General features: G+C 38.0%; 1 protein-coding gene across 1 annotated transcript in view; it reads left to right on the top strand.

Moving 5' to 3' along the window:
- Nucleotides 1-1957: 1957 nt before the first annotated feature.
- ZNHIT6 (zinc finger HIT-type containing 6) overlaps nucleotides 1958-24860 on the top strand; it is a 41323-nt gene continuing 18420 nt past the window's right edge. The window contains exons 1-8 of the mRNA XM_063298213.1: nucleotides 1958-2034; nucleotides 9236-9301; nucleotides 9385-9491; nucleotides 10572-10657; nucleotides 12787-12890; nucleotides 18577-18645; nucleotides 19307-19387; nucleotides 19567-19647. Coding sequence (XP_063154283.1) covers nucleotides 1964-2034; nucleotides 9236-9301; nucleotides 9385-9491; nucleotides 10572-10657; nucleotides 12787-12890; nucleotides 18577-18645; nucleotides 19307-19387; nucleotides 19567-19647 — 665 coding nt within the window. The 5' untranslated portion in view covers nucleotides 1958-1963. The remainder of the gene's footprint in view (nucleotides 2035-9235; nucleotides 9302-9384; nucleotides 9492-10571; nucleotides 10658-12786; nucleotides 12891-18576; nucleotides 18646-19306; nucleotides 19388-19566; nucleotides 19648-24860) is intronic.

Genomic DNA, 24860 nt, shown 5'->3' with positions numbered 1-24860 from the left:
CCCACTAAGACTATCCTCAATTGGTTTAGTATGTCCAATATGCACAGTTGTTTTTGTTGTTGTTTATTCATTTAGTCGCTTCCGACTCTTCGTGACTTCATGGACCAGCCCATGCCAGAGCTTCCTGTCGGTCGTCAACACCCCCAGCTCCCCCAGGGACAAGTCCGTCACCTCTAGAATATCATCCATCCATCTTGCCCTTGGTCAGCCCCTCTTCCTTTTGCCTTCTACTCTCCCTAGCATCAGCATCTTCTCCAGGGTGTCCTGTCATCTCATTATGTGGCCAAAGTATTTCAGTTTTGCCTTTAATATCATTCCCTCAAGTGAGCAGTCTGGCTTTATTTCCTGGAGGATGGACTGGTTTGATCTTCTTGCAGTCCAAGGCACTCTCAGAATTTTCCTCCAACACCACAGTTCAAAAGCATCGATCTTCCTTCGCTCAGCCTTCCTTATGGTCCAGCTCTCGCAGCCATATGTTACTACGGGGAACACCATTGCTTTAACTATGCGGGCCTTTGTTGTCAGTGTGATGTCTCTGCTCTTAACTATTTTATCGAGATTTGTCATTGCTCTTCTCCCAAGGATTAAGCGTCTTCTGATTTCCTGACTGCAGTCAGCATCTGCAGTAATCTTTGCACCTAGGAATACAAAGTCTTTCACTGCTTCTACATTTTCTCCCTCTATTTGCCAGTTATCAATCAAGCTGGTTGCCATAATCTTGGTTTTTTTGAGGTTTAGCTGCAAGCCAGCTTTTGCACTTTCTTCTTTCACCTTCATCATAAGGCATAAGTTGTTATGTCATAAGTACAGTTGTTTTTACCTATGGCTAATTTTTAATACTAAGCATTGCTTCTCTGCAAATTATCAACACAATCATACAATATTTACTTAGAGTGGTTAAAGTGCTGGGCTAGAAATCAGAAGTCTGTGAGTTCTAATCCTGCCTTAGGGATGAAAGCTGGCTGGGTGACCTTAGGCCAGTCACTCTCTCTCAGCCCAACCCACCTCACAGGGTTGTTGTTGTGGGGAAAATAGGAGGAGGAAGGAGTATTAGGTATGTTTGCCACCTCGAGTTATTTATTTAAAAAAATAATAAAGGTGGGATAAAAACAAAAAATAAAAAACTATGTAAGCTTGCCATTTCTCCCTTTGTTCCAAGTCCCTTTTCTCATTTATTGCATGTATTTATTTTATGTATGTGATCTCATGGTGGTGTACAATAAATACCAAATAATAACAGTAATATAGAATTAATGGTCACCGCTTTGGTAAATTACTACGAGCAAAATACAAGGCAGACTATGTTGCCTCCAAGGGACAAAGTACAGGGAGGCAAAGATTGACACTGCAAGCCTCCAGAAACCGCGGACCAGATACCGCAAGTCCCCAAAAGCTTGTGTTTGGAGCCGCAACTCCAAGAATGAAATAATCACAACGTAGAGAGAGATGCGCTCTAAGTGGCAACTGCGGCTTTTCCCGCAGGGAAAGTCCCACACAGCGAGTGTGCACAAGCAATAAAGTCTAACACCTAGAACGCTTAAATTCCTTTTTGTTCCATTCAGGCTCTGAAGCTTATCAGGAATCCGGTCCCAACTCGCAGCCCTCCACGCGTTAGAGGACAATTCCCTTTATCCCTAGTTACCAACACCTTTACTATTGATTGCAGCCTGCTCTGCCTATGGCCAACTGGACCAGCACCACCTTTGAATAATTCCTCAGCAAGAAGAGAGGAACTCCTCCATCACCATTTCCCTGCCCGAGACTCCCAATCTTGGGCTTCCCTCTTCCAAGGATCTCAGCCCGGGCGAGCTGCCCTCGGCTCGCGCACCTTCCAGAGGCTTGTTTTCGGCGCTTCTTCTCCGCGCGCTCGCCAGAGGGCAGCCTCTCGCGCTCCCACGAGGTTACGATGCTCAGCCCAACCGACGCGCCACTCTAGGCTGCAGCGAGCGCGGCGGCGGCAAAGATGGCGAGCGCGACAGGAGCGACTCCGAGCGGGGCGGACGACAGTCTTCAGCGGAAGATGTCGCTGCGGAGGTAGGCCCTTGCCTTCTTTCCCTTTCCTCCGACCCTCGCTACAGCCCGACGGGACGAATGTCCTTCGCGCGAGGCGTGCCAGGGCTATTCAGGCGGAAGCTAGGGACAATCCAGATGGAGGGCGGAGAAAGCCGGGGTAGAAAGCAAACCTCGTGACTAATGCTTCACGTGTGGACCACTGACTTAGACGCGCGTTCGGGAAGGCTTAGTGTTGGCTGCTGTGCTGCTATTTTAAGCCAGTTGTTGGAGACGGGAGTTAGCTTTTGCTTGGCGTGGTGCCCTAGAAATATACCATAATGTAGCTGAGCGGAGGGGAGGAAGTAGATCTCGATTTATTTCAATAAATCAGCCAGTTTTTTTTAGAATTCTAGATGCACAGATGTAATGGCAACAAAATGATTCCTCCTCACCCCAGATTATATTGTGTATATTGCTGAAATGGAAATGAAAAACAGCATCATTCAGTACAGGTACTGAAATCAGCTCTAATTGTATGTCATTCATCTCCAATTGGTGGGTATAATTTATTTCAAAAATTGTTTCTGTAGGTTTAAAGTTTAGCCATAGCTGGTATATAAGATTCTCCCCCTTTTTAAAAAATATTTTTTTCCGCAGTCACTCACCATTCCAATAATCTTTGGGGGGTGAGGGATTAGGCAGATGCACAGGAAACTTTGTATGGGGATTTCTTTGAACCCAACTGCTTGGAATATTAAGTACATAAACCGACTAAAACTCTTCAAAACATATTAAGCAACCCAAAAGACCCAATAGCCCAAGAAGAAAAACAGGAGTTATTTACAATATACGATGCAAAGACTGTAACAGCCACTATGTAGGACAAACGGGCAGAAGACTAGCAGAGCGCATCCACGAACACCACCTAGCAGTCTGAAGACACAATGAGAACTCCTTAATCTCACAACATATGGACAGACTCAACCATAGTTTCAACTGGGAAACAGAGAGCATCCTAAACCAAGCCAAATCCAAAACGCCAGAGAATTCCTGGAAGCCTGGCACTCAGATAAAGCAGCCATCAACAGACACATAGAGGTAAACAACATTTACATACCATTCAAAAGAGACAATAGAAAAGCCAAAAGACCAGTACGCCTCCTTGCCAGCAATCAACACCCAGATATGCAAAAATCAACACTAGGATTAACACCAGATGAACAACCAAACAGCACAATACACCCTAATCAAGGAACTATTAACTCAGGCAATCAACCAAGCAGCAAACAACAGCCCAAAGAACTCCCAAGGAGAGAACAACACCCCCACACCAACACAAGCAGGGCAAGCCACTGTATATAAACAGAGCAAGGCCCTCTCCCTGTTCGCATTGAAGATGTTGCCTAGTCTGGCAATGAAACGTCTGCAAGAAAACAACAAGGCTCAGAGAGCACCAAGGACTCCATATTAAGTACAGCCCTATAACTAATTTGCTACATGAGTTTTAGAGGATTTTATATATACACTAAATATATATTGTAACCCAGAAAGAAAAGAAGAAGAAAAATTGTGATTATCTTTATTTTCAGGAGGTAGAGTTTAATCTGATAGGAGCCCTTCTACCCAAGATAAGCTTTATCTTTAGCAGCTACAGGGCAAGTGGTAGTACGAAATGATATAGTAGCCAATCCTTTTTGAATACAGGATTTCTTTTTAACTAGATTTATAAATAATATCTTCCTCTCACCAGGAAGAGGACAATATCTAAAGCAAATGCCAGTTAAACATAAGCTGAAATGGAAAAGCTACATGGAAACATTTGAGAGCCACAGAAGATTATACAGTGCAAAAATTTTTTTGCTGTCCATTTAAAGTAGAGAATTCCTCAAGAGACTCTTTAAATCCCTTCTATAATATCAGAGCCAAATAGTTGTACTAGTTGGATTAACCCTTAGAATATTCAAAAGATGTTTGAAATAATATTTTACAATATTCAAATTTGGTATACAAAGATTTGGGTGACTATAGCTGTCTGCAAAGGAGGCCAAGTAATAAAGCATGAAGAATAGTTTCTGAGTATTGACATGTTTTCAGCAATCTTTTGTAGGTATTACTTTTGCAGCTGACAACGCTATGAAGTGTATTGATTAGGAAGGATGCTTGGCATAGAGGCATGGCACAATTCCACATCATTTTGCATTAATTTAGACAAGCCTTTCTCAACTTTTTGACCCTGGAGGAACCCTTGAAATATTTTTCAGGCCTTGGGGAACCCCTGCACATTCAGACTCAAATGTAGGCCAGAAGTTACAAAATTATCATATTCATTTTATGGGTAGGCCTGTAGATATGCATTAACAGTGTTCTTAAACTAAAAGTAAAGAATGAAACTTACCTCTTTAATGTGAAGTTGCCTGAATTTGAAATAATTTTAAAATAAATTGTGATCTCCCAGGGAACCCCTTGTGACCTCTCGCGGAACCCTAGGTTCCATGGAACCCTGATTGAGAAACCCTGATTTAGACTAATGTGCTTTGGAGCTGTACTTTCAAATCTAACATGGAGTTGAACTCATAAACAGATGTGAGAAAACAGGACAAGGCTAAGTGTGCTTAGTTCAAAGACTTCTTGTTGGCTTCATTGTGCATATGACTGGCAAGCGTGGTCTCTTAATCAGATTCACTTTGGAGTATACATACATAGTTTTTTACTGCATATGTTCATGTAAGCACCAGCAGAATTGTCATGTCTGCAGTATAAATAAGAAAAATGCTTGCTGTTCTGTAAAAAATTTTTTAAAAGGTCAGCCGATCAGCTTTGGAAACCATTGGACAGAATCTGAAATTAAATTTGACTTTGTAGCTCAGGCTTGGGCAGTCTATGATCTTTCAGCCCAGTTCTTGTAAGGCCTGTACCTCCCTCTGACCACACAGCCAAAAGTAAGCAGTACAGTTTCTCACCATTTTATGGTGAAAATTCCAATACAATTACACTACGAGTCCTAATATAGATACTGTGGACAAGAGGACCACAGAAGAAATGGAGTAGCCTTCATAATTAATCATAAAGTGGCTAAAGCAGTGCTTGGATACAATCCAAAAAAAAAAAAGAATGATCTCAATTTGAATTCAGGGCAAGCCATTTAACATCACAGTGATCCAAATATACACCCCAACCACAGATGCTGAAGAAGCTGAAGTAGATCAGTTCTATGAGGATCTGCAGCACCTACTGGACAACACGCCAAAGAGATGTTATTTTCATTACAGGAGACTGGAATGCTAAGGTGGGTACCCAAATGACACCTGGAATTACAGATAAGCATGGCCTGGGAGAACAGAATGAAGCAGGACATAGGCTGATAGAATTTTGCCAGGACAACTCACTCTGCATAACAAACACTCTCTTCTAACAACCTAAGAGACGGCTTTATACATGGACTTCACCAGATGGACAACACCAAAATCAGATTGACTACATCCTTTGCAGCCAAAGGTGGCGGACATCTATACAGTTGGTAAAAACAAGACCTGGAGCTGACTGTAGTTCAGATCACGAACTTCTTCTTGCACAATTTAGGATCAGACTAAAGAGATTGGGGAAGACCCACAGATCAGCTAGATATGAGCTCACTAATATTCCTAAGGAATATGCAGTGGAGGTGAAGAATCGATTTAAGGGACTGGACTTAGTAGATAGGGTCCCGGAAGAACTATGGACAGAAGTCCACAACATTGTTCAGGAGGCGGCAACAAAATACATCCCAAAGAAAGAGAAAACCAAGAAGGCAAAATGGCTGTCTGCTGAGACACTAGAAGTAGCCCAAGAAAGAAGGAAAGCAAAAGGCAACAGTGATGGGAGTTATGCCCAATTAAATGCAACATTCCAGAGGTTAGCCAGAAGAGATAAGGAATTATTTTTAAACAAGCAATGTGCGGAAGTGGAAGAAGACAGTAGAATAGGAAGGACAAGAGACCTCTTCCAGAAAAATAGAAACATCGGAGGTAAATTCCAGGCAAAAATGGGTTTGATCAAAAACAAAGATGGCAAGGACCTAGATCAAGAAAAGGTGGCAAGAATACACGGAAGATCTGCATAGGAAGGATAATAATATCGGGGATAGCTTTGACGGTGTAGTCACTGAGTTACAGCTAGACATCCTGAAGAGTGAAGTTGATTGGGCCTTAAGAAGCATTGCTAATAACAAGGTAGCAGGAGACGACAGTATCCCAGCTGAACTGTTTAAAATCTTGCAAGATGATGCTGTCAAGGTGATGCATGCCATATGCCAGCAAATTTGGAAAACAAGAATGGCCATCAGATTGGAAAAAATCAACTTATATCCCCATACCAAAAAAGGGAAACACTAAAGAATGTTCAAACCATCGAACAGTGGCACTCATTTCACATGCCAGTAAGGTAATGCTCAAGATCCTGCAAGGTAGACTTCAGCAATTCATGGACCAAGAATTGCCAGATGTACAAGCTGGGTTTAGAAAAGGCAGAGGAACTAGGAACCAAATTGCCAATATCCGCTGGATAATGGAAAAAGCCAGGGAATTTCAGAAAAACATCTATTTCTGTTTTATTGACTATTCTAAAGCCTTTGACTGTGTGGACCATAACAAATTGTGGCAAGTTCTTAGTAGTATAGGGATACCAAGTCATCTTGTCTGCCTCCTGAGGAATCTGTATAACAACCAAGTAGCAACAGTAAGAACAGACCACGGAACAACGGACTGGTTTAAGATTGGGAAAGGAGTGCAGCAGGGCTGTATACTCTCACCCTACCTATTCAACTTGTATGCAGAACACATCATGCGACGTGCTGGGCTGGATGAATCCAAGGCTGGGGTTAAGATTGCTGGAAGAAACATTAACAATCTCAGATATACAGATGACACCACTTTGATGGCTGAAAGCGAGGAGGAACTGAGGAGCCTCATGATGAAGGTGAAAGAAGAAAGTGCAAAAGCTGGTTTGCAGCTAAACCTCAAAAAACCCAAGATTATGGCAACCAGCTTGATTGTTAACTGGCAAACAGAGGGAGAAAATGTAGAGGCAGTAAATGTAGAGGCAGTGAAAGACTTTGTATTTCTAGGTGCGAAGATTACTGCAGATGCTGACTGCAGTCAGGAAATCAGAAGATGTTTAATCCTTGGGAGAAGAGCAATGACAAACCTCGATAAAATAGTTAAGAGCAGAGACATCACACTAACAACAGTTACAGCAATGGTATTCCCAGTAGTAACATATGGCTGTGAGAGCTGGACCATAAGGAAGGCTGAGCGAAGGAAGATAGATGCTTTTGAACTGTGGTGTTGGAGGAAAATTCTGAGAGTGCCTTGGACTGCAAGAAGATCAAATCAGTCCATACGCCAGGAAATAAAGCCAGACTGTTCACTTGAGGGAATTATATTCAAGGCAAAACTGAAGTACTGTGGCCACATAATGAGAAGACAGGATACCCTGGAGGAGATGCTGATGCTAGGGAGAGTGGAAGGCAAAAGGAAGAGGGGCCGACCAAGGGCAACATGGATGGATGACATTCTAGAGGTGACGGACTCATCTTTGGGGGAGCTGGGGATGGCAACAACTGACAGGAAGCTCTGGCGTGGGCTGATCCATGAAGTCACAAAGAGTCAGAAGCGACTGAACGAATAAACAACAAATAGATATAACACATTTAAAAAGCAAAACCATCGAAATACTCCCTTTAAGAAATTTTCCTGCTTGCCTACTTTGCATTATTTCCCAACTAGGCCTCATCGCTCTACTGCAGCTCTTATTCTTTTCACAAATATTGCTCAGCATTGTTTTAGATTTTTATCTTAAAATACAAGTGAGCATTGCCGATGCAACTAGTAAGACTAGAAGTAGTGGCAGTCCTAAAGAAAAGGGCCTGTTCTCTCTCTCTTATCTATAAATGGATTCTCAGAATTTACTGTGTTAAACTGTACCTGGGTCAGTTTGACCTAGGCTCAATGCACAGTTCTGAAAATTCTAAGCCAACAACATGACATTTGGCCTTTCTGAAAGGAAAAACCTCATAGCAATTAAAAGTGAGTTTAATTGCTACGAAGCAGTTAAAAATTGAGTTGCTTCCATGTAAACAAGGTCAACACACTCTGATCCGTCCATAAAGCAGTGTATAGAGGAAAGGTATGCCTTGTGATCAAGCTTATTCTGCCACTGGAAGACTCATTTGGCAGCTTGTACACTCAGACTTTCAAAAGGCATGTTTAATTAATTGAGAACTCTTGTGAAATTACTTTGCTAGTAAAAATTAGCCATCATCTGTCAGAGGGCTGGAAGACACATCTATAAAAAGGAGGGGAAGGGCTACCATATGTGGGCTGCAAAAACTGGAAAGTCTTAGGTGACCCCAAGAAGTTAGAGCTTTCTCTACCTCTCTGTAGCCATCTAGGAGTTACCCTGATTTTTTTATAGCCTGGATGTGGTAATAGTGTAAAAAAAAGGAAGAGTCAAAAGCTGTGTGAGTTTGTGATTAAAAAACAGCATTTTTAGAATAGTGGCAACTCATTGCCTAGGCTCACATATTGTGACTGTTTGGCTTAATATGTTGCAGAAACCCACCATTATGATTTGATTTTCTGCTTCGTATAGGTGTGCAGTCAGTTATATGAGCAAAGACCTAGCCAGGAGCTAATTGTAGAGCAGATCACAAACTGCTCATGTTCAAGTTGTGTATTTCTGATTTAGTATGATGTGCTAGCTGGAGCTCTGATGCATCATCTCTAACTTAGTAATTGGGGCACCAGTCCAAGTTACTCAACTGCACTTCATGCTAAACAAACCATGGAAAAGAATTTCTATTGTTTAGTTGCTTCTACTGGCAAGAAGTGACAAAGCAGCATATACCAGGATGCTGCTCACTCACGATAAGCTAGAATTCTGACAGTGGCCATTAACAGGATGTGGAACCCTGTTGTGTTGTTTCCCATTGGAAGCTTCAAGGGGCTCAGATTATCAGTAACAGTATTTTAACACCTTTTGCAGGAAATGCAATGGAACACTGATATAGCAAAAAACATCCTGATAGAGCTTATTAAATTGTAAGGCACCAGTTCTTGGGAGATACCCAAGGCTGCTAATAGGAGTTTGCATTTAAATAGTTATGGATAACCTTTCTTCACTAATATGTCTTTTCCAGTGTTCCCATGTGTACCTTTCCTCTATGTTGTTCATCTGTAAATGTAGCTCCTCAAATTTCCTTTTTTAGATGTGAACTCTGTAATACAGAAGCAGCAAAATACAGATGCCCTCGATGTATGACATATTCATGCAGGTAGGTATAAACCAAAGACATTTTTTTATCATGTTGGGTGCTGAAAATGAAATAACAGTATTTCTTTGCTTATGTGCTTTCAGTTTGGCTTGTGTGAAAAAACATAAAGCTTTATCCAGCTGTAATGGAATCAGAGAAAAGGCAGCCTTTGTTTCCATGAATGAGTTCAGCAACTTAACTCTTCTAAGTGGTAAGACTATTGTTGTAGTCCATTAAAAGACTCAAGGTGCTATAGGGCTTAGGATAAGCAATAATCCACACTAGCACAACGTTATATAGATTTTTTTAAAAAACTGGTTTTTTTGATAAATCCTCACTACTGAACCAATAATAGGGTTCTTTTTACTATACTAACAGTAAGAAGTCCTAGTATCCTAAAACAAACACAATAGAGTATGTCAGATAGCAGAATGAATACAAAGATAGGTTGGATGTTTTGGAGTGAGAATGAGACAACATGAATATGTTTCTTAACAAAAAAAAAAAGTCCCAGTTCATACGGAGATCCTTAGAATTCCATCAAATGCATAGCATATTTCATTCACAGTAGAAAATAGGGTGTGCAGCACTTTGACTGCAAAGCTGGAAAAAATGCTTGGAACCAGGAATGGGTACACATACTGCACTTCTCAGCAATAATAATAATAATAAAGTTTATTTACAATCAATGACTAGTCAGATCTAGCATACACTAACACAACAAAGAAAACATAGAAAATTAGAACATCAGAATAAAATCAGAAAAGTCAGCTTCTCCTTAAAGAAGCTGTGTCTTTTCCTGGGGTCACATGATAGGTTTATTATTTATTTATTATTCCAGAAAAATACATGTTTGAGTTAAGAAAAAAACAACAGTGCACCTTCTCCTTCTCTGAAGTTTTTTGGCTTTGGAAATCACCACCACAACCATCAGTCAATTATAAAAGGCAGCTTTACTTAGAACAGCTTATATCCTGCAACAATACCTTCAATATTATTAAACAATTTCTGCCTATCCCAGGTCCTTGGGAAGGCCTTGATAGGTGGACAAAAATGGCAAAACCAGCCTAAACATCTGGCTGGCTGGCTGACCAATCAAAACTAATAATAGTTTTTTTTAAGGGCATTGCAAAGCCGTAACCTCTTTAGTTTTAGATATACCCTATACATACTGAATATTTTAATGCTAAATATACTACTTGTGTGTAGTTCATTAAATTTACATATTAATATTACAGATGTTTATTTCATTCAAATGTCTCCTTACCTTTTCCTTGTTTTTCTTCTTCAGATTATCGATTTCTAGAAGATGTGGGAAGAATGGCTGACCGAGCTGCTCGAGATGTTATTTCTCATAAACCAAGAAGTAATCGATTTGTAAGTATTCTACTGAAATTAAATGTTTTATGCATTATATTTTTTAAACTAGAGAAAAAAGGATGGGATTGGAAACTTAAATAATGAAAACAAGTAAGCATGGAAGATGTCATTAAATTCAGTAGGTGCCTGTTAATCTTGAAACAGATGCACTGAACAATGTTTGAAGATCGTTTTTAAGGAAGTTTTGAGACACAGATTTTTTTTTTTAGAAAAAGAGTTTCATCTAAACTGAGTTTCACTTTGAACTCAGCACCTCTTTAACCTCAGGAAATAATTGTTGTACTGTGGCAATTCTTAATTAAAACATAATAATTATGTTCATATTACTAATCCAGCAGATGGAGAAATACTAAGGCATAGCAGATTGTTTTTGTTTGCTTCTTTTGCTTCCATAATTTGTCATCATTCTTTTCAAACTTTGAAAATAGCAAAAATTCGCCTTCCCCCAGGAGAGAGCATTACCCCTTCCCCATTAGGTCAGTAGAAGAAGGATTGAAAGAAAGTCTCACAGCTTTTACAGGATTCATTCAACTTAAGAACTGACTTCTTATATGAATCTAAGGCTATTATATCTATTTGGTTTTGGCTTAGCATGTTGTAAGGATCCAGGTATTTGAGTTTGAAAACTATGCTTGTGGCTTACTGTGTTATATGAACCTAGCCAATTGTAAGTTTTGCCAAGACTGACAAGCCTTCATTCCCATCTTGAAGGCCAGACAGTGAAGTCTGGCCTCTGTGCTGTCTGGACAAGAGAAAGTTGGCAGTAAGCTGGCCAATATGATGGTGTACTCTTAAACTCAAGTCTTGAGAACATTGTACAGATGGTTCCTGTGTTTGACCTCTGGGTACTCTTCCGTAAACCCTATGCCAAAAACGACATGCATTCAGAAATACTAAATTTATAAACAACTTCAGATGTTCAGAGTATTTTGCTGAGATGTTGAGAGCCTTCTTTTAAGCAATATCAGAAGTTACACTTCTGAGAGCATGATTGGGTTTTTTGTTTGTTTGTTTGTTTCTCAGCATTTACAGTCTGCAGTGTATAGTCTGATTTTTCCCCCCTTTTGGCTAGCTGAGTTGCTTCTGAAAACGACCCATTTAGAGTGCAATGCCATGCCAGTTCCATTACTGAGATCATATCAGTCTTGTATTTTAAGAAGAGAAGACATAACACTTTGTACTTCTTAAAAATGTTTGTACTTTACGTCAGATTAGTCAGAACATGGAGGAAATGAGTGCAAAATTGCCCAGCAGTAAAGGGATTAAGAGTTAAATAATAGTTTTCCATAAGGAGCAAGTGATGGTCCAGCTTACACATTCTGTCCTGTTTGCTTATGTCTTAAATTTTGTGAGTTGGATTGAGAGCAGAAACTTCCTGGATCTAACAGAGTGATAGATTTTGGTATAGTCTTGGCTTATTTAGAAGGAATGTGACCATGTTTCCATCTGTAAAAATCCAGCTTGAAAGAGCCACACATTATAGTCTAGCTTTGGTTTGTTGTTTGTTGAAGGAGCAGAACATAAGTTTCAGCATGTTCCCATTTGCTTGTATTGTGCTTTTCAAAAACCCACAAATTTTATTAGCATTTTATTATATTTGTTCTAGAAAGTAAATATGGGGAGCTTTTGTTTCCTATGCAAAGATATAATGGTGCCACATGATCGAAGCCCTGGCCCTTTCTACATGCGTAAAAAGGGATGGGGCTTTGATTATGCAGGTGTGGTGGCCATCTTGGCTTTCTGACACACACATCCCTCCATGGGAACCCCTGCTCTTATCTTCATTAAGTGTGAAGGAAGTAGAAAGGAAAGACAAAAGGATAAAGAGGGATCATAGAGATCACCAGAAAGTCCTTGGAGAAGCCATGGGGAGGTTAGAAGTTTCTTCTGGTTTAATGACTGAAACCTAAACTTAATCTTCACCATGGTTTGTTGAAGCAAGATTCAGACATGGTGACAAATTAAAGCAAAAGATTCCACAGTCCTCAAAAACTTTCTGGAGCTTGAGCATGTGAAGTTTGCTGTAGCAGCACTAAACCACAGTTTCACAAAGTAATTCTTTAAAGTAATTCACATTTTAAAGTAATTCTTATGCTTGTCATTTGAAAACTTGCATCTTCCATCAGGTAAACTTTCTGAGAAACCGAGCTCGAAGGTACAAGATCTGCTTACAAACTTTACCAATTGGATTCACAAAGAGACGAGAGAATTCTACATTCTATAGCAATAAGTAAGTCTCTAGCTATTATTGGCTTGATGTTCAGCAAAATTCCTCACCTTGAATAGGGCTTTCATACGTAAGTGTCTTAAGGAGAGCAAGAGATGAAATTCATTGCAATGTCATGATATAGATTCTGCCACTTACACACTTGGTGCACAATGTCACAACACAAGTCTGAAAGGATGTCTTCTTGATTCATCCTAATAAAAGCATTACCCAGCTATAACTTTTGAATTGTCTTCCCCATTGACCCACATGGTTCTGATTGCTTTTCATGATTCTGAATAAAGTTGCCCTCTGACTGATTTATATTTCTGGTTTTTTTCTTAGTATGTGCATGCATTTTATCTTGCAATCAATATATCAAGGAATATTAACAGTAGAGTGTTACAAGAAGGCTTCTAGCATTATTACAGAGGGTGATAGAAAAGAAACATGATTTTTCAGCCGTGAACTAGGCGATGCTAATCCACTTCATTGCTTTCAAGAAGCAAGGTTGTGAATTTGAGAGAGAAGAGAGAAAGAAGCTTTTATGTAACAATGGAGACAGATATATTGGTTTTATCTATAAATTGTATATGTATATTTATACACAAACATTCTAGTCTGTCTCCATAGCACAGTCTCTTTTAATGACTGTTTTTCTTTCAGTGGATGAAGTAGTCACTGATCCTCAAAAGCTTATGCACAAGGCTCTTTGTTGCAAAGACTAACTTAGCTATGCCTCTGGAAACCAGTAGATGGCTCGCTTGCAAAATATTAGCACATAGATTATTCTGTATTAACATGTTTGCAAGAAGAAATTAGCATACTGCCCCTATAATTGCTTCAGTGTTCGGTTTGTGCTTTCTGAATTCTTACGTAGTAATCTGAATTTAAGTATGAATATCACAAAAACTTGCAAAACAAAAATCCCAACATTAGTGATAGAGATAGTGTCAGATTAAAATTTGCAAATGTTCTTATAGAAATGCACTGATCTACCTGTTTTCAGCAACATTGTCATGAGTACTGATGGCGAGCAGGAGGGGGCCTCTATCCAGGGTGGAAAATGCATGCGTAGTACTGAGGAATTAAGCAGCCATTCAAAGAGACACAGATCAGGCCCGCCTTAGCTTTTGGGGTTTATATGTCTGGGTTTTTCCCACGCTTCTTCAGTTTGTTAGGATTCTGTTTTATGTAGCAGTAATAAACACTAGAGACCTACTCCTCGTCTCAGCGTGATTTCTGACTGTCAGGACATACATGGCTCAGATAGCTTTCAGTTCTGACCCAGTTTCAGTGAGTGAATACAAATTATTGTAGCAATAAAGTAATCCCTTACAAAGGTTTTGCATATACAATGATATGTGTGACTTAATATCTTTAAATTATTTATTTCAGATGCTGCATTGGGAGAAAAAAATGGTGGATAAGCTCTTAAGATAATAGTGTTGGTTGCTAAAAATCTGACTTATTTCTAATTATACCAGAATGTTGTGTAGGCTTACTGGGTCCAGCCAGGGTTCATATCTGTTTTTATGTACAATTTGAACCATTGTAGTTCCCATCTTCTCTTCCCAAAAACAGATTGAGAGAATGATCTAATATTCCTTATCAGAATTTTACAAACTAGGAGAACTTGCCCAATCCAGTTTTCTGCTAGCAACATGTCATGCTGGAGAGAGATTTGTCTGTCTTTGTGAACAATTTTAATTGTACCTTTCCACTGTTCACCATGGGAGGGAATTTACTGTAGGAGTAGTATAAATATTGCCTTGATTGTGGCATGGTTGAGGGTAAGCAGGCTGAGATCCGGGTGATCAGTAGCCCCTCCCATCATCTTCCCACTTAACACTCACTAAGCCTCATTCTCAAGCTTCCCATTTGTCTAGCCATAGTAATCGTAGAGCTTGTACTGTATTTTAGATTGTACAGGTAATCCTTGACTTATGACCATTCATTTAGCAACCATTCAAAGTTACGACAGCACTGAACAAAGTGACTCGTGACTTACGACCATTGCGGCATCCCCATGGCCCCATGATCAAAATTCGGGCCCTTGGCAACTGGCATGTATTTGTGATGGTTGCAGTGTCCTGGGGTCATGTGATCACCTTTTGCAATCTTTCCAGCCAGCTTCCAACAAGCAAGATCAATGGGGAAACTACATGATTCCCTTAACCACCACCGCAAAAAATGTCGTAAAATCAGGTGCAGTCACTTGATGCCTCACTTAACAACCATATCGCTTAACAATGAATTTTTCCCATCCCTGTTGTCATAAGTCAAGAACTACCTGTAGCAAATGTAAGTAAAGTAGGATTGGAGTGCTGGGTTGTAGTTCTGTGAGCTTGATTTTTCACTTGCAGACATTTCACAGTACATCAGTCACATACTGTAGTAAAAAGTACCTGAAGCAGAGACCACCCAGGCACATACAAGGCTGATATGGGGCCCCTCCAGTTATGATTATGGTGTTAGAATTTCACCTATCTATTTGTTTCACTCTGTTTTTGTCCTTTTAAATTTTACTGGTCATTGACCGAATAAATATTGTACTGTATAGAATTTCACCTGTCATGTTTGCACTTCAAAGATTGGAGTGTCATTAAAAAAAAATTAATGAGTTTTTTACAGTTGCACATGACCCATAATCAGGCTGAATTGGTTTAACTTACTGAGACTTAGAAGATCAAACTTTTTGAAAAGTGAGCTAATCAAGCTTCAGCAAATTGGAGTTAGGAATGGAAGCTACTTTGCTCATTGCTTATTTCACCCTTTGCTGCTACTTCCCATTGGTTTCCAGTGGCAGAATCCACAGACTTCTGTGGAATACGTCTTAAATAAACAGCAACAACGAGTTTCTGAACACTCAGTTATGTCACTTGGAAATGTTGCCATTCTCTTATGTTTTTATAGCCTACTTCTGAATAGAATTAAGGAATGAGTTTATATACAGTTATGTTTGAGTGTTAGTATAACTTCCCATTCCCACAGCTTCAGTGTTGACTTAGTGAACCGCAGTAGTACTTTTTGCAACATCATGGATAGGCTCCCTGAAAAATGCATAATCGAATTGGCTGTAAGAAAGATGCTTGACATGTAAGTGGCTTATGTCCAGTGGACTTACGATTCATGCTTACATCAACCAATCAGTAGTTAAGAAGAATAACCCCATTCACAATTACTTTGGCTTAGCTCTTTCTTAGCTGCTGTGTATGTGAATGCAACAATTGACAGATAATTTCTGGTTAAAGTTTCCAAACCTTTCATCCCTTTTTCTTTTGCCTAAAGACCTTCATAATTATTCTTACTTTAAAAAAGAAAAGAAAAACAGCTAAATTTGTTCCATAATCTTGTGAATTGTAATGGCCTAATTAAATTTCCTGGGTAAATAATCATTTAGTTCCCTTTTTCATTATGCTGAATTTCTTCTAGGGGAAAGGGAGACTGTGGCACTGGGAAGAAAAACAAACTGGGTGAGACAAACATTCCAGAGGGAGCTTCATAAATGGTGAAGCACAAGCAAAACCTATCTCCTCCAAGTATTAAATCACTGTATCCTCTGGAAGGCTTGGTGCAGTTGCTCTGAAGGTTTTTTTCAATCTGTCTTGACTGTGTGTGGAGATCCACAGATGCTTCACTGATGGTCCTACACAGCTCTAGAAAGAAATGAAACAGCCACAGGGTATCAACATTCAACTTCCAATGATTCTAAAAGCCAGAGCTTATGTTATCAAGTATAGGCAATGTAAAACCTTTCACATATTATTAGATCCCTGCTCTTGTCATGACCAATCATTGGCCAGACTGATTCTGGAAGCAAGAAACTTCTGGTGGGCTCCAAGCCTCTCATCCCTCATTTAATGTCTGGTTTATAAATCTCTTAAAAGTGAAAAATATGTTTTCTATTTTTCTGGTGTTGTCTCTATATTTGGAAGAAGGTTTAATGCTTTTCTAAAGAAAAGATATGTTGCTGAAATTTAGTTATCATGGCTCTAAATTTTGGTGGCACAGTTGCATAATACTACGGGATACCTTGTATTTCTGGAGACAGGCTCACCTGTACATTAGTAGAATTAAAGCATCAAGTGAAAACTTTCAGAAGCATGTAAATGTATCTAAATATAAGAAACAACAAACGAAGAATTGTAAGATGATGTGTTTGCAAATGAATATAGCAGAGAAATGATAAAATGTTATAGAACACCTGGTCCCAGCACAGATTTTGCTTCCATTACATAATTGAAGGAGCTCAAGTATAAATTAGACCTTTTTCAGTAGCGAGAGGTAGTGCTGCACTGATAAAAGAAGGTTTGCAAACAAGCTTCTGCATTTTGTCAGTAGAACAAAACAGATAAATTGAAATTGAAAAGATAATTTCATAATCCTGTGTTACTGCTAATTGTTGCAACCGAAAGGGATTGGCAAGGTCATAATTTCCTCAAGTACTTGTTAAGGAGCAACCCTGAAGATACTCCATACTCTAAAGTCAGGGGTGTTTTTAAATCTATGTGAATAAATAAATAATCTGACTATTCACTGCTGTTTAAAATAGCTATATGCCAGACTAACTTTTCCTACATCCAGGAGTAATACACCTTGACTCCATAACCCTCTATCTGCATTCTGCCTAGATGTTCATTGAAGTTAAAATCTTGCATATCTGAATATCACAGGATTGGTGAGGATTATGTCAGTGACTACAATTCATCATCTGCATAAATTAGCTCCCAGAAACTTCAGTTTGAGGAAGTACCTTGATGTGGTCCTACATTACAGATATAATAATTCCAGCATTTAGTTGTAGATTGTCTGTTACGTAAATGCCATCATATTCACAAAGAGCCTTCACACTTTTGAGAACACCTTCACCATACATACAATTTGTCCTCTCCAAGTCCTGTATACTACTTTGATATTGTATTTGGAAAGAAGAAACAGAGTCTTCAGAACCTCTTTGCAGTTCTTGCTTCCTTGTATTATTCCCCTATCACCCTCTATTGATAAGTACCAATTTCTTATTCTGGTCATCGGTTAACCTCCCTCCTCTCCAAAAATGCTAACTGTTTTATTCCAAAAATCAGTCTGCTTGGGCAATTTATAAAGTAAATTATTTTCTTTCATCCTAGCAAAACTCACGTCTTTATTTCTAAGTAAAATGCTGTGCATATTACCATGCTGTTACATCCAACAATAACTTGGATATAGTATTTCACTGTACCTAGGAATAGACTGATCCACTCTGCTTCTGTTTGTGACCTGTTAATGTTGTTCATTACCCAGAAATCAAAATAGTTCTATACTGACAGCACTGTCTTGTTTTCATTTATTTATTAATATCGGGACTCTTAACACTTGATCCTGGTGTTTATATATACATGTGGAATATGAAAAGAAACATCAATTCTTAAATATCAGAAAAGCAGCAGTTAAGTTTAAGCCATATAGAAAGCAGAGGAAGCTTTGTATAGGACTTAGAGCCATGGTATAGCACTTGGTTTTTCTGCCTGTTAGATTGTATTTTGGTTGTGTAAATAAATCTGAAGTGGGAACAATTTAAGAGTTTTGATACCTCCTCAACTGAACAAGTCCTGAACAGGTTTCTACTACTTCTTACCTATTTTGAACTCTCTCTCTATACAACAGTAGCAATTGCATTTGTAATGAAAGGAGTTTGAAGGGTCTGTACTGTGTTTTTTTTTCCCCCCAGGGAACAAAAGTTCTACTGGCACTTGAAGCTCATATTTCCTCACAGTCATGCTAAATTCACAGAACAAAGGTATTCAGACATATTTGTCAGCAAACCTACTTTCACATGAAGTTGAAATAATTATGTAATTGAATTATTTAATTTAAATAATTGCTGGATTATGTTTTCAATTACATTTGAGTTTTGTTTGGAAGAGTTAGTTTTGCAGCCTTCTAGTTAAACAATGAACTCTTGAAATATTTGTGTTGAGCTGTTCTAAAATTAAATGTCTTGTTACTTGTTTATAGCTTTATCTCTGTGTAATATAGGAAGTTTTGAATAAAAAATATAGGGCTTGTTGTACATAGCATTTTTTATATGGATATATCCTGCATTACACTCTCTTGCTATTTAACCTAATAAATACCATCCCTCAAGCACTCAAGCAATCAGTTTCCTGTCTAGAAAAGAATATACAACAGGAAGATGAATCTACCATGAAAGTATATTTAAAGAAATGGCAGAATTTTTCAATTTGGACTAAATCATTAGAACAGGAAAAACTTAGCAGAAGGCTTTTTAGTATCTTGGATATGAGTTCTTAAATGTTTTGTATATGTCTCTGGATTAGCTTTCTATGGCTGAAACAGAGGAGATCATAAAACTACATACAGTACACATTAATGTAATGCTAACTGGTTTGTCCGTTCTTACAAATATCTTCACTAATAATTTGTCTTCCTGGACAAAGGGTGCCAGACGATAAACCATTGTGTGATATTTTGAAGACATATATTGATCCTCAAGAATCTGATCCAGTCAAGCAGCAAAGGTACATCCTTTTACAAAATATTTATATATTCTATTATGTAAGCATGTTATTACAATATATTGTGTAGATTTTAAGTCTTTTAGTTCGATTCTCTTGCCGAACAACAGATCTTTAAAAAAAAGTTTCTGTATTTCTTGTTACGTGATAAGATTTCTTAAATGTTATGTTTTTTATTACAGATTAAAAATCTACACAATGTCTCCCCAGTCAAACATACAAGTTCTGATGAAAGTAGAAAATAGGCCACATAATTCCATCAGGTAAGAATTTTAATCGTATTGTTATAAAAGTGTATCTACATGTACAGGTTACAGATAATCGGTTAGCTATGAGGTGATCAGAGACTGTATTTTGTAGAAAGAGAGATTCAACATTGTGTAAACTTAGTATTTTTCTTTCTTCAAAATTGTAATATCACAAAGAAGGCCTGCAGCTTATGCTTTGCATAAACCACGTGAGATGCTTTGCATAAGCCTGCTGAGATTCTGGGCAGGGACTGGGAAAACTTTTGTGTAAAAGTATTTTTTTAAAAATGAAGATCACTGCAAATCATTAAGGAGAGATAGTGAGGTACTGTATATGTACAAATGGTTTCAGTCAGTGTAAGGCAGCTATATTATTGTATTGGGTTTACATTGTACTGTATAATACTGTATTGTAGTTTCATTATATTACGTTCTTACATTCTTTATTAAGAACTAAAATGTATTTGTAGTTATTGCAGATGGTGAAAGGAATTTATTTTCTCTTCACCTTGGTCTGTGCTGGAGTGTTATAAATTATTCTCTTCTTCCATGTTTTGGTCTGCTTTGGCAGTTCTTTTTGATCACCTGTAATCTGTTCTGTTTCCATGCAAAATGGGTGATGATGGTGATGATAACACCTGCTTTCAGGATGGTATTATTAAACATATCGAGTTATCTTTGAGATTGTTTATTCAATACAGTAATACGTTTAATTATTCTCTCTCTGGTAAAAACAATAGCATTCTCTGGTTCTTCTCTAGAACTGTGTGACTGATGGTTAAGAATACACTCTGAAATACACCCTACATTTGTAGACGCAAATTAGTTTGACAGATGACAAATCCATATCGGCTATAGTAGTGCTGTCTACTCATAGAGACTCTTTCTCTTTTGATCTCAGCTTCACCGTTTCTTTGTTTGAGGCAGAAGGCAAGGAACATAAATGATTCCAGACATTAGGAGAATCTACAAAGGATGAGTCTCACTCATCCTCATGAACAAAATATGCACCATAAAAAAAGCTAATTCACTCTCAGGCAAAAGGAAAAGAGAAGAAAGGGAGGATTTTAAAGAAAGCAGACAGATTTTAGATTTCAGAGGAAACAATGAAGAGTTGCTGTGCATAAGCTTTCATGAGCTGCAGCTCACTTCATTAGATGCAAAGAGTGGCTGGACTGATGTAGAATAAAGGAATGGTGAGGGAAGATAGCTAGTTATGCATATTGTCCATTAACAGTTGTGATAAAATCCCATTGTTTGCTGACACCTTTGTGTCAACAACTCCCATTGTTTGTTGACACTTTCCGAAACCTTTTGATACACGTGAGTTCAGCAATCTCTCCATTGTGCTGATTGGTCTCATTTTTCCAAAACAGTCACTTTGAGGTCTGCCATAGAGTGTCCTGGAAGACTGAAATGCTCTGATAACTACTTTGTCCTTGTTTTGGCAGAGGGAGATGAGGCTTCCTGAATGTGATTAAACTTCCAATTATCAAAACATAGACTAATTACCAAAGTAAAAATTGCTACCTGTTGATGCAGTGGGATTTTTTCCGCTTTTTTCTCCCCTTGATTTGGAAGTTAACATTTCAGAGCAGGGAAAACACTGATGTTTGCAGTTTCTTACATTCCTGTTAGATATAGCCATTTGTCCTCTTCAGAATTAGTCACTTTGTCTAACACTTGTATGCTTGGAATGCCGTAATAATGATTTCATGTGGTAGGATTATTGCTTTTTCCAGTAAGGGAAGGAAAGAACCAAATGCCAAATTATACAGTCTAGTTGGGGAACTACATCTTATTTTCCCAAGTGACTTTCCAGAAAAGGTTTAGTGAGTAAAAGAAACTATGGTAATAAGTAAAAGGTGTTTGGGATAATACATGTATTTACTTAGCCTGATCATGGATCACAAGTAAGTGGTAGGGCTTTCTGATACTTGAATAAACCTTTTCCTTGCACTACTTATATGTATATGGTTTCAAATATTCCTTCAGAAGTGTTATAAGAGTATTTACAGTGCCAGTGAAGGTATAATGTTAAACTTTGGTTCCCATGTACTATGACTAAACTGTTGGGTTGTGCTACATCCTTGATCATTCTTAGGGATATATGTATTTGTTTGTGAAGAATATCTCCTTGTTTTGTGTTTTAAAGGCCTAAATATTATTACTAATCCTAAATATTGAGCTAGTCCTTTAGCTGACTGCTAGTTTAATTTCTTTTGGGTAGCAGAACCACAGTACTGGAGGGTTTTTTTTCTTTTACTGTAAAATCTGTCTTGATGATTTCCAGCCATTATATCCCAGTGTGTACCAGTACCAGTATTATAGCAACCTTTTTGTTTGTTTGTTTGTTTGTTTCAGGGGTTTGCTTCAGAACTGATTTGTATGATACCCCTTTTGTGCCCAAAGGCATTTATTTAAATTTGCTATGACTTACAATTTGCTTTCAGTTCTGTGAGTGCTATTTGCTTTGCAATTATTCACCTTTAAATAAGCAATTATTAAACTGTGGACACTCCTCAGTCTTTTTTTAATTGTTAGGTGATTAATGAACCATTAAGTATTGAACTTAATTAACCTTATCATTGTACTTTAAAAATGAGGTTTCATATAGGAACTCTGTAAAGACTTAGTAACACCCGAACCCCTGCAATATTTGAAAGTAACCTGTTGAGGAAACCAGTAGGTTTTTTTTAAGAATTACAGTTGTTTTTTGTTTATAACAAAGCTGTGAATAGCTAAAAGGGGAAATGGGTTAGGAACCTTGCTGTAGACACTGTTCATATTTCTCAAGTTGTATCAGTATCATATGGGTATCTTCACTTAATGCTGAGGGCCTCTGTTTGCTTAATTTCATCAGTGATATTCCTTATGTATTTCAATATATTTTAATGTACTACATTAGCAAAAATCAATTATATCACTATGTTAGCAAAGGTCAATTATATCACTGAGTAAAAAACAGTCATCTCTAAATTCACTCAACAAATAGTGCTCGCTTTTCTCCATTTGCAATTGCACTATAACGAGGTATGTTACATTTTAGATTGCACAAGATTGTAGATTGGCATAGTCTTGAACATCAAAGCAGAATGCTAGCAGTAGATGTGCATTCAGATGCACATCTCATTTTCATTTTCTGTACCTAAACAAGGAAATTACTAATAAATAGAAAATTAGTTCTGTACCTAAATATCCTAAATTTTAACCTGTTTTGTTTTGTTTTGTTTTTCTTGTCAGTACTGCTACTGGATATTAGAGGTATGCAAAATGTCCCAACATGGAACATTCCAGTCCTGAAATAGGACATCCTATCTTTGTAATAGGCCACTTTTGAAGCTGAATTGCTTTCCAGAACATTTGGATTGGGTAGGGAATGGATTATTTACATACTCATACTGGATATGGTTTAGCGATTCCTATAACCATGCAATCCAACTGTGCTAATTACCTTATCCACAGACAGTGGTGGATATAGCCTACAAACAATACATATCTAATAGCCAGAAATGAAGCAAAGGATTAAAAAGGTTGCCTAGAAATCAAGGCTTTTCTTTACTGATAAATTACTAAACGCAGTAAGAATTTAAAGTAAAACAAACAAACAAACAAAAAAGAAATAGAGGTTTTTAGGAGTGACATTTTTCTAACTTCACATTTTCTCACCAGTTACTTGCTGAAACCCTATCCCACCAATTTGCAATCTTTTAATTATTGCCTAGTATTGGCCACTCATTTATTCATACGCTCTAGTCCTGCCAGTAATATTTTTCATCAAACTTGGCAGTTTTTATCTCAGTTCCCAGCACTACCTCAAAAGCCCCCATATTCATAAAAGGCAAAGAATTGACAGAACAGCTGAAGAATTGTAATTTTTTTTTCAAGCAATGACATTTTAGCATATAAGTAATTCACAGATTCAAGAATTTTTTTGTACCAAGCTAATTTTACTGTGACTCTGTGACAGGCTAAAAAAAAAAAAGTTCACATAAGCTCCAAACTTTCTAAGCTGTCTTCAGCATAGAGCTATAAGGAGATAAATGCTACAAAGTATATAGATATTGTAGAATTTGAACTATGTAGTAGGCAAAAGTGGAAGAATAATTGGGACAAGCGTCAATACTTTGAATTGTTTCTTTCACTGGTTTGAGGTAGGAATTTTGTGTGCTACTTTCCAAGAGAACCTGCAAAACTTATTTTCACTTCCCTTTGCCAAAAGGGAATCCCTCAGTTTATCTCTTACTGACAGAAATGAACTAGAATTGTTCTCCTGACCTTGTCAGGAGAAGTTTGACCTTCCTTCCTTGGCAGAGCTGTTGGAATATGTTTGTTTTCAATGGTGAGTGGCTTTTTGGCAGACAATCAGCAAATAAAAACTTTGTAAGAATGCAAAGACTTTATGGGAATGTAAAGTTTAATTTTTTTAAAATATATCCTACTGTATATTAATTAAAACCTTCTTTTATTCATGAAGGGATACATGCCAGGTAAAATGAATGAAAAGGGCCTAACAGCCCTTTTAATAATGAGCCTTTGTTGTTTTAAACGTCCTTGCCAGCAACCTCGAATAATTAAAAGTTACACAATTCTTGATATATCTGATTTATTTTCTCATCCTGTTTCATCACAAAACTTATGCAATTCCTAATGCATCGACTTCATATTCTCACCATAATTCATCGTAAGTATAGACTGTTTGAAACGTCAGACTGTTTCAATATCTATCTATCTAAATTAAAATCCACATGCTAGACTTTATCTGGGAGTGTGAATAGGGCATATTGGTGGGTGGAGTGAAGCTTCTATGCCATTTGCAGTTTGGAGTTCTTGGTTTAGGTCCAAGCCTCTCTGCAAGAATTTGCCAGCTGCAGAAGCCATTGTATCAGACACTGTTCAGGTAAAGCTCTGTGTAACTGTATGACTCTTAAAATTACTCAGTAAGGGCCAGCTATCCATAAAAAGAGACAGTCTGGTCCTAGGGACTCTTTCGCTATAATAAATTACTGAATTTTCCAGAGTGATTGATGAATCAGTATGATGGATATTCTGCCCCTTCAGTGCCACCTTTGATGCCATGTCCAGACTTATTTAAATTCCAAAACAATAACTGAGTAATGCTAAAACTATTGTTTAAAAGACATCTGCGTGAAAGGAAAGTGAGGATTAATTTATCTTGCCCTCCTTTTGGATGAGATCTGAATTTACTCCTTAGCAAGCTTCAGCGG

The sequence above is a fragment of the Candoia aspera genome, chromosome 3 (assembly GCF_035149785.1).
Source record: "Candoia aspera isolate rCanAsp1 chromosome 3, rCanAsp1.hap2, whole genome shotgun sequence".
In the NCBI taxonomy this organism is placed as follows: Eukaryota; Metazoa; Chordata; class Lepidosauria; order Squamata; family Boidae; genus Candoia; species Candoia aspera.
The sequence above is the reverse complement of the archived record's forward strand: the minus strand, read 5'-3'. Positions and strand labels throughout refer to the sequence as shown.